The following is a 16,364-nucleotide window of genomic DNA, read 5'->3' as shown; positions in this document are numbered from 1 at the left end:
GTGAACTGGGACAATTGCATCTATTAAGGTAATGGTGAGCCAATGACAGGAATGAAGTGACTGCTGGTTTCAAAAACAGCAACAACATGAAACACCATAACATCAGACACAACAGCGCAAACAGATCCTCCTCCACCCCAAAAAACAATCCTCTTTTCAAAATCAGTTTTTTGTCATTGCTAATAGTAATAATAGTAACAGTATTTTGTTACTGCACCCTTTCTTGTACCAGCTTAATTTAAAAAAAAATCTCTAATGTTTTAAAAGATTTAAATTTGAGCTAAATTGTTTCTTAAGAATTACATTCTTGCTTAATTCTTGGTGCTTATGTACATTTTTATGTTTTTAGTCAATAATCATCAGTGCTTTTCTTTAAGATATTTAGCTCCCGGGTTTTTTTTTTTATGACAGGCATATTTATTTTAATATAGCTGGATCATGGTGTTGTGTGTTGCTCTGCTTCGTGTTTTCTGGTGAATGGATGAAGCTTTTCCAATGACAAGGTTCCACACCTCTGGCGCTGCGGCGGGGCAGACTAAATGATGAGGGGTCATCCGTCAGTAACTACATCAGGCCTCCCCACCTTTTATCTTAGCCTTCACAATGGAGGCCAGGGAGCAGTGCACTCCGCTGAAACATTCTTCTAATTTTGCTCTGCCAGCTCCAGGAAATTGAAGTCAAAGGTTCACTGCATCTTGTGCCACAAAAAAAAGAAAAAAAAGAGATCATCTCGGTTCCAATGTGTAAAGGAGAAAGGATGAATTAACCCGGATTCTTATAAATGGGGTACATGGGGGGGTAAGAGTGGCGGTGAAAAATTCATGAACCACAGTGAAGTCGGCGCTGAAGTGGCTGCAATTGTCGTGTTTATCAGCTCATTTTTATGTTCCTACACACCTGTTTGTTTCTCACGTCACTCTGTTCATTCCCATGTTAATATTGAGAATTTTAAATGCTGGATAGCTTTTCATTACTTTGAAATTAAATTAATTGACTAAGTAGTTCCTCAGTAGCTGAATGTCTTAGTGTTGTTGTGTTGTCCCAGTTCCTGTAGCTGCCAGACGACAGCAAAGTGCTTCCAATATGATCCTTGGTATGTGTTCAGTTTGCATCGACAGGCATTAGTTGTAAACAAAAGGCCCCTCCATCTAAGGGATGAAACAGAACTTCATATTGCATATCTTTCTATCACCTATGTTTCCTTCTCTCTGTTCCTCCCATAAAGGGCCAGACAGCTGAGAATTACCTCCTGCCATGTTGACAGATTCTCTTTGATGAAGGATGATTGTTTGGCTGAATTCAGGGTTTTACTTCTAAACAAATTTTAAAACCAAGTAAAAGTTTATTTTGTAAGTATGCTGTAGTTTTTCTCATCTGTCACATTAGACCCCAGGAAAAAAAAAACAGTTGATTATAACAAAGAGCACAAATTGTGGCCGGCTTGAGTAGCTGTTATTATTTTCTTAAATGACTGACTTTCTGTGTCGATTTTTTACCTTTACGTGCCTATCAGTGTGTCGGAGTGTAAACAGAACTAAAGGTCGACAGGAAGGTTGGGGAATTAGCGTGGTGCTGCGGTGGGAGCTGGGAGACAATAACCAGAACAAATGGCAAATAAAGTGTTTAGTTCTTTTTTTGCTTGCTCCTGTTGTCCTTCTCTTTCCTCAATTTATTCTGTTTTTCATGGTAAAAGGAGGATGATGGTTCTGTACATGAAGAGATATCCCCCTGCTATCAGGGCGTCACCTGCTGGAATGATAATAAATGAACTTTATTAAGACCGTTCTCTTCTGGTCTGACACGGCGGTGATCCAGTGCACTGAACCAGTGCAGTATGTCTGATGAAGTGTAAGCACTTTCCAGAAGATTCTGTGTAAAAAATCTTAATTTTGGGACTAGAACTTAGGAGTCTGTAACAATCAAATGCACCCAGTGCTCATTTGCCTAGCAAGTCCGGTTGGTTCGGGGAGGTGTGACTGCGTAATCAAACTCTGACAAAAACGAAAACTGGTCTGCTAAGAAACCTAGGTCGATGTGAACTCTGGCGCTAGCAAGCACACGGGAACACCAAGCGGACCAGAGAACGCGCCAAAATCAGGAAGTTAAGAACAGCAGGGTATTCTGGGTAACTACAACAATAACAAACATGCGAGTCTATTGCTAGTGGGAGAAATGGCTCATGGTCGTTTGACAAAAACAAAAGAAAAAGTCTGCAACTGTTACCATTTCACGCTACACCATATGTGAAGGAAGATGTGTTCAGTATCTTCTTCAGGGGTTTTCATGTTGTTTCCTTCAGTGGTTCATGGTGCAGCGCCACCACTGGACAGAGGGAGGAACAGATTTTTTGTTTTTTGTTTTTATGTTCAGTTTAAATCGAAAAGCGGGACCTGAAAATGTAACCAGTGTTGAAACATTGATCCCCAGTCAAACCAAGTCTACCAGACTACCAGGTATAGAAACACAGTAACAATGACAACTGACTAGATGAAAAAGGTGATCAGGTCTTACCTGGTTATGCCACCATCAGAGTGTAACCAATCTGCACACCACCAGCAGACATGAAAATTACAATCCACACGATCAAACAAGCCTAAATAAGGCTTTTCTTTAAATGTTGAAAGCAAGAACTCATCGATGGTGTTTCTAGACGTTCGACACAAATCAGAGTAATCGTGAGCCATTAAGTTTATTGGTGTGAAAAAATGGCTTAAAGTCATGATTAACAGACTGGAGAGTCTGTCAAAAGAGAAAAAAATCTAAATACCTGCCTAAGCATCGCTCTCTGATGTTTTGATCAAAGCCCAACCTGAGGCTTGTTGCACCCAGTGCTGTCTCTTCACATTATGTGCAAGATGCAGTAAGCAAGGATTCCAAAAGCACAGTATTCGAATCTAAAAAGCAAAATATATATGACTAACTTCAATGGTTAACTTTAGTTGTTTTTTAGCGCAGGGTTTTATCTGCCTTTTTGGTTGAACTGACATCGTTCCTGTGAAGGAATTCTCATCCAGCCCCCCAAAACAGGTTGTAGTCCTGAACCTCTACGGGAGTAAATTACCAGAGGCCCAAGTGAATTGGGAAAAGAGCAGAACTTTGACGATGATGCTAGCAAATCGGTCACAGTTTGCGGTTTGAGGCCAATCAAGAAAGGCATAGATCCCCTCACAGCTTGAACACCTAACATGACCACAAGTGTCATACAGCAGCGAAGCCGGGGACGGCGATGATAATGATCTGGAGGGGCGGCGATAAGACAGCACACAGCACCAAAGGCAAAAACTGTTCCGAAGCGAAACGACGCTCGGCTCAAAACAGCAGAGTCGTCTGATCTGCCTTTTGATCTTTCATTCGACCGAGAGATGATTGACAGCCTGACAGCCCGTCTCTCTTTGAACCAGAAGTCTGACCCTTGCCGCACTCGAGTGGGTGAGAATGTTGCTGCGCTGTGACAGTTTGCGCTGCAGGATTTTTTTTTTCAAAACTTCAAATGCAAAATATGTTGCCTTGTACATTTGGTCAGTTAAGAAATAAAGAACTTTAGCTTTGGCCGTTGCACCGCCTGGCATTGAGAGTCGTTTCGGGGCTTCTGGTTGGAAGGTTGTTGGCGATTCGTTCTGAACAATTTCCAGTCCGACATCGGGGCTGAAAAAAGCTGTGCTTGCATGAGATGGGATGGAAAGCAGTGAAGCAGAAAAAAAAAGTCTCCTACTAAAGCCAGCTTCACTGAGGTTAAGACAGCCACTGGGCATGGACTAATCATTTTCACTGTCCAACACTGATGCAGAGCTCTTTGATCTACACAGCAGTTTCCAATGGATGGTCACATCTTTTACTAGCTGTATAGAAAGATATTCCAGTCATGTAGAAACCAGTCTGAAGAAACAGAAAGAAAAAAAAACACTCAGTGTACTCAGTCAGTGGTCTAACTCTTTTAAATGTCGTATTGCATGAGAGGAAAAGTGATAGTTGAAAGGTTGAGAGTTGTTTGCTGAGAAAACTGAATAAAACTGCACAGATTTACATTGCCTAGTAATAACTTTTTCCATATTTCATCACACTAAAACCACAATCGGATTCGTATCAGATGTAGCTCCACATGTGAACGTGGCACCAATCTGACTTTTTTGGGATGAAAAGATTAGAACAGGGACATTCAGGCTGCACTGAATAAGCTGGATGTGGGTCGCATGCAGCCAAAGAAATTTGGATTTGGGTCACAATTGACTTCTGCATGAACGTGACCTTTGACCAGCCTGTCCCACACCTGGTCCTCACGGCCTCACTGTACGTCAAGCTTTAGATGTGTCTCAGTTTCCCTACACCTAATTCAAATAACAAGGTGCTCCAGAAGTCTATTAAAGCTACAGTGCGTAACTTATTTAAAAAAAAAATATGTTTCTCACATATTTGTTAAACTTATTGTTATGTCGTGACAGAACAAGATAAGCCAGAGAACCTGTGAAAAAAATGGAGCTCCTCTACCTTCTCCCACTGGTCCAAGTGCTAACTACAGAAACACACCGGTTGGTCAGAAACAACCAATCAGAGCCAGGAGGAGGGTCTTAGCGCTGTCAGTCATGCTTGTGAACACGCTCATCTCAACTGCCCCATTTTTCTCTCTGCTGTGCTACAACGTCTTCCCGACAGTTGGAACCATCAGGAATGCTAAGGCTAGTTAGCAGGGCTACGGATGACGAAGGATGTAAAGTTTTCCTGGAACGGTAACACAATGAGCAGCGCATACACAAGCTTGACTTACAACACCGATCAGCTGTCTCTGACTTTTTATTTTTGATTGGAAGTGGTGCAGTTTCTGCAGATCACTGCAGGGGCACTGGGAGGACGTGGAGAATTTCCCTGTAGATTATTTGTCTCATAAATTGTTACAGTTTTAACAAATATGTAAAAAAACACTTTTTTCCCCCTAAGGGTTATTATATGCCGTGACTTAACTCATCCTCATCAATAAAATATTGAAATGGTAAAAACTACTTTTGCAAGACTTTCTATTCAGCTTAAGCCAACATCATTTGGTTAGTATTGTTTCGTTCCAATGTTTTAGATTTTTTATTTTCCTAGTTGCAGAGAAAAGTTTATTAATGATTCCTGTAATTATTTGTTTTAACGAACTGTGTCGTCCCATGATGTTCTGTTATCTGGTCTCCTCCTCAAAGTCTCTGTGATTTACAGCAGTTCCTCTGGGAACTCTGAAATCCTGCAACTTTTTGAGCATTCAGCGCGCACAGATATCATTAGATATGAAATTAATCGATCCAGTGAACAGCATAACGCTGCTCACAGGAGAAAATACAGCTTGTAAAGCAATAATTGTGCTGCAAAACCATTTAGCGGGGGATTGTCAGTCAATGCATCTGCACTGATTCTCCAAATAGCACCACCACCAACCCCCCCTCCCTCCACTCAGTCTTACTCTTAATGTTTGTGTGTTCATTCTTCAAACAGCAGCTTGACAGCAGCGTCTCTCCTTATTTCCCTCAGTGGGTCCAAGTTCTGCACGCTTGAAGAACTGCCTTGCGTTGTGAAAACAGTAACCTGGCTGAACTTGTCTGTCAGTCAGAAAAATAGACTCTTAGGAGATATTACACCTCTATACCTGGGTGTTCATTGACTTGGAGCTGTCAATCTGGATCCAGCTGCTGTGCATTTCTATCCAATTTATCACAAAATCACTCAGTCATCCTCTTCCCGTGAACTGGCTGTTCTCTTAGCTGGCGAAGCTGACACACGTTGGAGTGTGTCGCATTCGTATTCACTGCAAGATGAAAAACCGCTTGTCAAATCAAATGACTGAAAATTCGCTCAGTTTTGATGAAGTTATGTAGAACTTCAGGGAACGTTTTTGACTACCAAACAGCTGTTGGCAGAGTCGGTACGATGATGTGGTATTTCCTTCACCTGAAGGTGAATTGCTGTTGGAATGTTAAAATTATAACCGTAATAATAATAATAGACTTTATTTATAATGCCATTTAAATATTTAAATCTCAAAGGGCAGGAAACAGGAACAAAACTTGCACTTGTAATGGATAAACATGAATTAAAATTAAATAAATGAATAGATGCACAGATAAAAGAGATTAAAACCAGTATGTAAGAAAATGAACCAAACATTTTGCTAAAAATAAATGTCTTAAGGCCTTTTTCAAACAGGCAGTGGACTGCGGTGCCCTCAGAGTGTCATGTAGATGCTACAACCCCACATCCAGTTCTCTGAGATGCTGCTACTCTAACAAGAACGGTGCAGCTACTCATTACTCCTTTCTTGACATTTTTATTTCTCTTTCATGGTTTTTTTTTTGGGGGGGGGGTATTTTTCTGAGTTATGGTCTCAAATTTTGATCAGCTGACAAACAGCCTATTTTTATTTTAATGGTTGTTCGCAATAAATTGCTTAGTAGATTTTTTTTTATGTTTATGAAGGCTATTGACCTCGATCTTTTTCTATTGACTTATTCTGTTTTATGGAGGTTGGCAAAACACTGAGAACTCGCTTACTGCGCCCTCTGCTGCACATGTGGGACAAACGCAGGTAACGCGTTTGGTATGAGCCCTCCATTACTCACTCACTCTTTGGTTACTTAGCAACACCTTGTTGAGTAACTTGCACAGCAGCAGTTTAAAGTTTCACCATTGTTTCTTAAAGTTAAACAACAGCATGGACTGAAAACTGCAGAAAGAGGTAAAACTGACCACCGGGTTACTGGACAGAGTGTCCTCTAAGCCTATAGGCATAGATAAAATAAAGAGTATTGGTCTAAGCTCTAAGCCCCGTTGTACACCTCTGTTACGCCAAAGCATAATGATTTGCTATCAGACGTGTGATAACAAATCACATATCTGATTTGTTATCACTGAAATCTGTAGGAAAAAGACCCAGCAGTAATTACATAACAAAACAATAAACCACACATTCTCAGAACCATACTTGCTCTGGATTTGCTACGTGAGCGCGTCTGTCGTTTGATTCCTTGTAAAACGAAAATCGACAAATCACTGCAACTTTACTTTGCTCTCCCAATTAATTTTATTTAAGCTGTTAAGTTCAAATGTACATTTCACATTGTGTGGTCGATGTATGTTGATGACAAGGTTCTGATAAACTTCCCTCCAGTTCAGGTCTGAGGTAAACTCTCTCTGGTGTGGATGCGCTGATGGACCGTAAGATTCCCCTTCTGAATAAAACTCTTCCCGCACTGGACACAGCTGTACGGCCTCTCAACACCGTGACTCCGCAGATGGACCGTCAGGCGCCTTTTCCTCCGGAACGTCTTCCCACACTGGTCGCAGATGTACGTCCTCCTCCCGCGTTTGGAGGCGAGCTTATTAGGCAAAGTGGGAAGGCTCTCAAAAAGCTGTTGGTTCTCTTCAGGATGGGGGAGCTGATCACCTTTAGTGTCACCGGCTCTGCTCAGACTCTCATCATGAACTACGTTCAGGTGGGCGCCAGTAGAGTTCTGTGGAATGGAATCAGGGCGAACAGTGAGAGAAATGTCGTAGAATGTTGAATTCACAAAACAGAATGAAGACATCTCAAAAGATTAAAGTTCTTTTACGTTGTTTTGCAATAATTCAGTCCAGATTCAATAGTTTTAAATGTATTTTAGGTTTTGAGGTGATCTCCATGACATTAATTTCTTTATTTTTATTGGAGCCTTACAACAAAATTCCATACATGTAATCGTGAGGATCTGTTAAAAGTTGAAATTCCTTTTTACTGCAGTATCCTTACCATTGTCCAACAAATGACAGATTATGTTTCTTTAAGGGAAAAAGAAATTAGAAAAGAAAATACATCAATCAAACTCATTTTGAATCAAACTTCCTGAGTTCTGATGTTCATCAGTAGAAAACAGAAACTTAACATTTTAAATCATTATCTTAGTTAAAAAATATTTGAGTTATTTTAATTAATTAAGGTAAATGTTATTTGTTTTAGACATGAGCTACCATTTATCCTGGCCTTATCTACATATTTAACCACTAATTTTAAAACACAACAATCCAGTTTTCCACTTGGCCTTGCGTTGTTTTTGTTTTGTTTCGTTTTTTTGGAGGTTTTTTGTTTTGTTTGTTTGTTTTTTTGGTTTGATTTTAACCAAAGTGGCAATTTGGAGTTTTATCAGTTGACGGACCGGTCTCCTCAACCAAATAAACAGAATAACAGACATTATCTGCCACTGTCTGTACCAAAAGGCGTGATTTAAAAAACATGTGGATTGGGATTTTTATCACCTCTCAACTCAATGTTCTTGTTTGAGGATCCTTGTTAAAATAAATGGATTTTAGATTTGCTCTCAAATGATATTTTGTTGCCCTTTATTAGGAAAAATGCAAATTTTAGTTTAAATTATTTGTAGACACCTATACATTTTTTAAACGTTTTACAAAATACTTTAAAGAAAAAATAAAACACAACAACACCTAACGGTGAGAAATTTGATCATATATAAAACTCAAATAATAAAAACTTCCTGTATTGGTATTTGATCCTGTATATACTTTGCATTGGATCGATACTGGACACCTGTAATCATTGCACTTGCTAGCTTGTCACAAGTCAAAAACAGAGATAAAGGAAGAAGTTGAGAACAACTTACGCCTGGTAAATACATCATTGGGCTGGTCGTCTTCTTGTTGTCTTTTACCAGAAAGTCCTCCATGTTTGATCTAGCACTGGTTGGAACAGATAGGCACAAGTCAGAGACAGCAATCACAATATGCTTCCAGAAGATTTATACATAAACAATTTTTTATTTCAAAAGTCAACATGTCTTGCTTTACAATGAATTTGACAGAAAAAAAGAAAAAGACTAAAAGTGCGAAAAGAGGCACCAAAGTGAAATCGAATACTCTCTCCTACGAAACAAATCGTCTTTAACGAACTTCAGTTTGAACTTTACTCAGGGATGAAAACAAACAATAACAGGTAACAGTAACATGATTCTTTTCTACATTAAAGACAAACTACACCTAGGTTTACATCACTTCTTCTGTAAACTACAGATTGTCAACAACAGAAAAGAAACTTACCATTCACCTGTGAGAGAAGTCCAAAGTGTCCTTGGAGGTTAATTGTTTGTTTTGATCTGGTGGTGTTGGTTTCCAAGGGAACCAACAGTAAGTGCAGTTTAAAACACTCAAGTTCTCGATGTGTTTTGAAAATGTTAAAAACGGACTCAGAATCAGCTTCATTCAAATTCAATTCAAAAATACTTTATTGATCCCAAACGGAAGATAAATAATTATTCTGCAGGTTTTTGAACACAAACAAGAAATTTGATTTCCACTTTGATTTCTACTTTGCTCGTAGTTAGGGAACTACGAGCATACTTTATACACTGCATAAAGTAAATGAATCAAAATCAACGTTGGAATAAATTACAAATCAGGCATCTTAAAACATTTTACCTTTCAGCTGCTTCTACAATGTAAATTAATTAATTTATAACAAAAATTATAAAATTAAATTATTAATTAAAAATTAAGCAAAAATTATAATATATTATTTAAACCAAAATCAGCTTATAGTAGCTTTAACATGAGTTGTATCTTTGGACTACATGCATTTTCAATTAAATAAAATTTAAAACCAACATCTCTGATTGTAGCACTAACTTTGGCCTTTTAAAAAGACGCACAGGCCTTTAGCATTAGCAACCATGCCTAGCACTAGCATTAGCATGGTTAGCATGTCTATAGCAAATTATATCACTACAATGATGTAAAATACACCAAAGCATTTAAAGCATTGGGACAAGATACAACAAACTCCCAATTTGGATTATTTATCAAGGTATCGCAGTATCTGACAGTTAAGCTGGCACATGACATACGTCACAGTCAAACGTTAGCGACTGTTTCTCAATAGCTGAGGGTCTGGTTTTCACCAGGATAGTTCATATGAGCTGGGAAAGTAGTCAAGACGGAAGATATGGATTGGAAAAGAGACACCAAGTCTCCTGAGAGTGGAGATGAGAGTGACTATGAGTGAAGATATCTGAAAGAAGTGGATGTATAGAAGGATTATGCCTGGAAGAGGTTGGGGAAAACTCTGAACACTGTAAGAAGGCAAAGAAGGCTAGCAGAAACAGATTCCAAAATCACAGGGTGAGGATGCAATGACTGAGGAGAGCTGAAGGTTTTTCTTTTAGGCATGAGCATATGGCAATGACATATAGATGGACAGACGTTGCCCATGACCAGCATGAAGAAAAAAAAAATTGATGCCTGACAAGGCATCAATGGCATCAAGTCTGGATGGTAGTGAAAGGTATTTTGAGGACCGAGTACCAGCCTGACTAACAAGATACTGTATAAATCAGGGTTTATGTCTGTGTTTCTCTGAGCTTCTAATAAAAGGTTCTGCAGCATAAGTAATGAAGAGACAGATGGACGTGGTGTCAAGAGAAGGGAAATGCAGCTGATAAGCCGCGTGGAGAGATTTGAAGTTCTTCCAGTGCGCTGACAGAGTGCGAGGAGCGAGGGTGTTAAGGATGGCTTCCTGAGAGGCACTGAAGTGGTTGAATGACTGGGGAGTTTGTTGAAAATCATAGAGTTGGAAAGGAGCAAGAACCATGTGAGCTTGTATGGTGGAAGAAAGGGCCAAAGAGATGGAGGGGTGATCGTGTACAGGGAAGCCTGCTAAGAGACTTGGAGTGTGTGGTTGGGACCTGGAAGGTTACAGCATTTACATTATGCCACTGATACAGACACATTCCATTATAGTTTTTAACTTTATCTTTAAAAAATGTTCCTATTATGTACCTTTACCTGTGGCACAGTTTCCTGTTTCTGTTACGGCACTCAGCCAGTCATAACAGCAAAAAAGACACTTTAGTACTCATCAAAGTTCTAATGCCAAAAGGGACATTACAACTTGGATCAACAACAACCCCCCGCCCCCTCCCCCCAGCAAAGTTAGTACAAGCAGGGACAATGCTAGTACATCAGCAGTCTTAGCAAGTCTGTTTCACTAACATACTACACTGCATGTACTGATAAAGGCCGTATCATCACTGTGCTTGTTCTGCACTTCAGGTCACAGTGAGACTCTCTTGCTCTGCTGTGTATTTCATGTATTTGTGTGTATGCTTCTGAGTGTTCCTGAACCACAGGCTCAGTGTTGGCTCTGTCACCTCTGGCTGTGGTTGACCGGAGGTGACAGAGCATAAGCTCCCTCTCTGTGACACACAGAGCACCGCTGTGTGCTGTGAAACACCTTCTGCTTGTGTCGTGAAGACTCCTGAACAGTTTATGCTTGCCCAGGGACACAAGCACTTTTATGACAGGTAGAATGTATTTGATTGTGCAGTCTCTGCAAAAAATGGACTGACCAAAGGCATCGCATTGCAACAGGGCTCTTTTCACATTCAGTTAAATCTGCGTGATGACGTTAAGAAAGGTAAACAAAGACAACGAACTTTGAGGAGGAACTTCGTCTTCCTTTGAGCGCAACGGAGCATGAGATGCTCAACGTTCTGCTGTGACATTGAGGTGGTTCATTATTGTGTTGGCAGCACAATGCTATCTCATCCAGGACCTTTGACCCCTCCCCCCAGCCCCTCAAACCTGTGCGCCATGATCATTTGAGAATCCGTTGAAAGATTGGCTGCAGTGGCCAAAGCCCTGGCAGCAACCTCAACTCGTCCACACCTGGCCGTCAGGGCTCCAATTAGTCTGCTTTACTGAAACGTTCGGCACAGTGGCTGCTACGCGTATTAGGACCTGCCACTCATATGTGTGGAACAACAAAGCATTTCATCAAGAAGCAAAAATAATAATCCATGAAAATGAAAGAAAAGAGGGAAAAAGTGTAACCTGCATGTCCCTTACTGGGACGAGCATGACTGAACTCACCTGGAATAAAGCTTTGAAGAGCCTACACACACACACACACACACACACACGCACACACACACACACACACACACCTACACACACACACACACGCACACGCACACACACACGCACGCACACACACACCACTCATTTTTCATAAGACTGGGCAAACATCTGAGAATAAATACGTTTTTAATCACAACTCACTTTCATATTTAGACAATCCAGTGTATGAGAGGCACTTGAAGGTGTAGCTATTTGGGCATATTCCATCTGGTCAGAATTTACAGTATTTATGAGGTTTAGTTTCTCTTTTTCCTTTTTATTTATTATTTACCACTTTTAGGATTTCTTGTTTTCATTTCAGCGCAATAAAACTTTTGGAACAACCAGACATTTAGTCTGTTTCACTTGTTTGCTTAGTGTTCAGTCTTCAGTCAGGCAAATGAAGCGTCATATTGCTTTGCATTAAACCTACATAACTGTCTCAAATATATGATGTCAGGAAGTATTATTTATGGCTATTCATGTGACTTTATCATGAGATCTCTCAGCTGAACAGCTGCAAAAGACAAAAGGGTTAAGGTGACGGAGTCCAAACTTTCTGTTTTGTTATCATACTATAGTTTCCAAGGCATTTTCAGAAGCAATTCCAAAAATACTAATTTCAACCAAAATATTAATTGCGGTTGATCATTTGAAATGACTTTAATCACTTTACTTAAGTCAACTATACATGGCTGCCTTCCTTTAATTAAAACCTGTTTTTTGGGGAGGGCGGGGAGGTAATCTCGCCTAATTACTCTTGGCAAACTACAGTGTTCTTAAATAAAAAAAAATACTTTGGCTCTGACAGCAAAGTCTGACTAAGCTGCTGTGCTAAAATTACAGTACGTATGCAAGAGAGCGAGAGAGAGTGAGAGAGAGTGAGAGAGAGCGAGACAGAGCGCTGCTCGTACCAACGGGTCAGATCAATAGATTGGCTCTAGCGAGACTAATATTACCAAACTGTGAAAATTGAGTAATATCACCAGCACCGCTGTAGAAACGCTTTATTGATTGCATGGTCAATATCAAAAAGCAGATATCAAAGGTTGCATAAAAATGGCTTAAAGATGAACAATACCGTGAGGTTTTTTTTTTTAGTTTTTTTTTTATAACAGCCATTTAAAAAAGGGGAGAAAATTCAATAACAATCTCAGACTCCTATCAATTTCCAGCAGTCGAGGTATTTAGTTGGTCACAGATGTGTCTTTGCTTAAATGTAAGGTTCCCTTATGGAGTTTGATCAATTCATGTCAGAAGAAAATGACTCAGCTCTAGAGTTTCTTAGCTAAGACAGACTGCCATTTTGAAAAAAACAGCTGTAGCACCAAAATGGTTCATCGTCCAACATACAATCAAATACTGTAACTACAGTGACTGAAAACATGCTAATTTATGCAAACATTCAGATTAGATCAAACTGAAGCTCCAGACTCATCTTTCTGAATATCCAGTGATGACTACTCCTCATCAGCCCACTGGGAATCTGTTTTTCTGTCATTAGTTGTGTTAGTGTGACTTTTCTGTTTGCAAGTTCTCTTTTTTTCCGTCAGACTCACTCCTGTCAGCGTTCTTTCTTTTTTTTTTTTTTTTAATATCAAGCAACATTACTTACTTAGTTCTGGTGTCACTTTGTCACTCTACTCTGATTCTGTCTCATGTTTCAATGGTGTAAGAAGAGACCATACCTAGGAAATGAGGCACCAGGGTCACCTTACTATGCATTTGACACTGGAGCAAACAATTTGATCCCCAGATGATCATGTTTCAGTAAAAGACCAGGAAGTGATACAAGACAGAAAATCTAAAAGTTTTACAAATGAGTGGCAATGAACCATGTGGGTTCAGAGACCACCTGAAAAGGTAACAGATGTTAGAGTTTTGGTCCCAAATCAAACTGAATCTATATCACACCAAGACATCAGTCTGAGAAAAATACTGAAGTTCCTTTTAGTACCCAACAAACCGGGTCATGACGATTAGTTCAATCATTCCAACCTGTGTCTCCACAGCACAGAGGAACGCAGCATTCGGGAAAGAAATACTCCAGATGTTTTGTGTTGTGTGTGTGAATTCATGAACATACTTTATATATCTCCATTAGGACAGGAGCTATGGATAGCTATAGTTACATAACTAAAACTTTAGTTTTGCTGCCAAGTTCTTCTTCTGTAATGCTACACACAACATGTCTCACCAGAGACATTTAGTAGTTTTGCACCAACACATTGTCATGCCAAAGCTTCTTTTGGTTTCATACAGGATTTATCTCTGTGGAGTCTAATATTTGTTGCTGGGGGGAAAAAAAAACAAGAATTCTCCCTGCTGAGTCGTGTTTCTACAAGAATAAATGCTGTTCAGAATGTCACCAGGCAGTCGTGTTGTGCAGAAGCCACAGGTCACGTAGCTTAAAGACAGCCTACCTTTGTCTTTTGGCAGCGAAAATGTTTGATAAATAGAAAAACTGGAAGCCATCCAAGGCTGCCCTAAAGCCAAATGTGAACACCACTTTTCTTCTCCTAACAAATGTAAACTTGGACTCGTGTGATAATCTTGTCACAGTTCTTAATAGGAGAGACAAAAAAAAAACAAAAAAAAACATTTGTTCGTCGGTGAAAAAATAATATATGAATATTAGTCATTTCAGGAAGCAGGTTCAGTAAGATCACTGTTGCATTCTGGGATCTGAGTAAGGTGACAAACAGAATTTTGCTCTAAGTGCCTCTCTGGTTTTCTTAAATACTCTTTCCACCTCATAACGGACAGCAACACACACCTAACCACTGCTCCACCTGAACAAGGAAGTATGCTTTCCTTACACAGCAGTGGTACAAAACAGGGATATTGTTTTTATAACATAACTCAGCTTTAGAAATGTGCCGCATGGGGCAAAGGAACAAACCAAGCAGTAGAGAAAGAGGGGGAGTTATTACTTTTAAATGAAGCTATATTGATGTAGATTATTATTATTATTATTATTATTATTATTATTATTATTATTATTATTGATTACTTTTATTAGGAGGTTATTTTATTACATTAAAAAAATCTAAAAAAAAATGTAATTTTTTTTACACTTTTAGTTAAAAAAAAAGAATCTGTAATTTTTTTTTAATTCACAAATTTAAAATAAAAAGTGAATTTCATGGGAACTCTCTTTTTTATGGGGGCACCATAAAAAAGAGAGTCTAGGGGGCAGCTTTTCATGGTGCCCCCTAGAGTCCTGGTGCCTCGTGCTACCTCCTGTGCTGCAGTGAATGCAGTTTGCATTAAGCAGAATTACTCTTCATTTAAGGTGGATTTAATGTTCCTGTTGGATTTGGCCTTTTGTGACTTGCACCGAATATAAATTTTATGCAGATGTCAGACATGATTCAATGAAAGTCATAAAAAATACATCAAAGGACAGTCATTAATGTGTCACAATTAAAAATTCTCTTTTGTTTTGAAATAATTATAATAACAAAAAAAAAACAACAACAAAAAACAACAACCTGACTGCCTTAGTGCATCCTATGTGAAGAACAGCGGCTGCAGCAGGTAAACATGTCCCTGCTTTTCACAGCAGACGAGCAGCAAATGATTTGACTCTGAGGACTTACGGCCGCACACAGAAACAATGCTGCTCCGCTAGCAGCCTGTCAGCTGTGTGTGAATGCTGTATTTTTCTCTGACAATGACAGCAGTGTCCAGTCACCTGTGAATCTGGCACTCTATTTACACGTACTGTAGAATAGCTGCTTTCATGCTGACTTGGCCTGCACGGGCGTATTTAGATGCTTTCAAAAGGTTAGGTGATGTGTTGTTTGCCTGACTCATGTGGGCTTGGAAATGACATCACACTGTTGTTTTAAAAAAAAAAAAAGAGAGAGACACAAAGATAACCTTTGGCATATGCCCCTGTTTTTTGTTTGTTTGTTTTTTTTTTGTTGTTTTTTGACATTCTAGCTTTTTGCTGTAGCTGCTCAGAGACATGTTTTGGCAGAAATAAGCCTGTTTTTGTGGAGGAGTGCGGCTGAGGTCTGAGTTTTTTTAGACCGGATGTATGGTAAGCAGTGAAGGCACAGATATTCAGCGACGAGGGATCCAGAGAAATGGAAAAGAGCAGTAACAGAACATTAGCTAGCAAGATGCAAATGAGAGTATGAGACAGTTCAGAGAGTCTGTACTTCAGGAATAAAATATTTTCCATTATGTTTCTGTGAAACATTCCTAAAAAATTAAGGATGATTTTTTTTGTCCTGCTTCACCTTCCTTAAGTTCTTAAACAATTATTTTAGCAGACTTAGATCCTGTTCACCTGGAAAAGAACGCTGTATAGTTTTGTAAATAATTACAGATAAAGTCTGCCTCCCCACCACATGATGTAAAACCGCCAGTGAAAAACACAAAACCAACAAAGCTGCAGTGTTAAAGTTTTAGGTTCTTTTAGCAACATTAGGCAGGCCTTTACAAAG

The 16,364-nt window shown here is 39.4% G+C and overlaps 1 protein-coding gene across 4 annotated transcripts; it reads right to left on the bottom strand.

Annotated features, from left to right (window-relative positions):
• Positions 1–7,024: 7,024 nt before the first annotated feature.
• LOC107833440 (zinc finger protein 776-like) lies at positions 7,025–9,169 on the bottom strand. 4 transcript variants are annotated; one of them, XM_016662677.1, is made up of 3 exons: positions 9,062–9,169; positions 8,568–8,697; positions 7,025–7,478 (listed from the first exon to the last, which is right to left on the bottom strand). In XM_016662677.1, the coding sequence occupies exons 2-3, from the start codon at positions 8,682–8,684 to the stop codon at positions 7,137–7,139; spliced, it is 459 nt and encodes a 152-aa protein (XP_016518163.1). In that variant the 5' UTR covers positions 8,685–8,697; positions 9,062–9,169; the 3' UTR covers positions 7,025–7,136. The 4 variants fall into 4 exon arrangements, with proteins under 4 accessions (XP_016518163.1, XP_016518165.1, XP_016518162.1 ...); XM_016662679.1 differs by having other exon boundaries at positions 8,622–8,697; positions 9,062–9,167; XM_016662676.1 differs by having other exon boundaries at positions 9,055–9,166.
• Between the last annotated feature and the right edge of the window lie 7,195 nt (positions 9,170–16,364).

The sequence above is a fragment of the Poecilia formosa genome, unplaced genomic scaffold (genome assembly GCF_000485575.1).
Source record: "Poecilia formosa unplaced genomic scaffold, Poecilia_formosa-5.1.2 Scaffold384, whole genome shotgun sequence".
Lineage (NCBI taxonomy): Eukaryota > Metazoa > Chordata > Actinopteri > Cyprinodontiformes > Poeciliidae > Poecilia > Poecilia formosa.
Note: the sequence above shows the minus strand (reverse complement) of the source record. Positions and strands in the feature narration are given on the sequence as shown.

What these genes read in the sequence shown, in the direction of transcription:
- LOC107833440 (XM_016662677.1), bottom strand. Translation starts at nt 8,684, where the DNA reads ATGGAGGACTTTCTGGTAAAAGACAACAAGAAGACGACCAGCCCAATG. An exon ending in TTTTGACTTGTGACAAGCTA is followed by an intron (nt 7,479 to 8,567) that starts GCAAGTGCAATG and finishes TCCATTCCACAG; the next exon opens with AACTCTACTGGCGCCCACCT.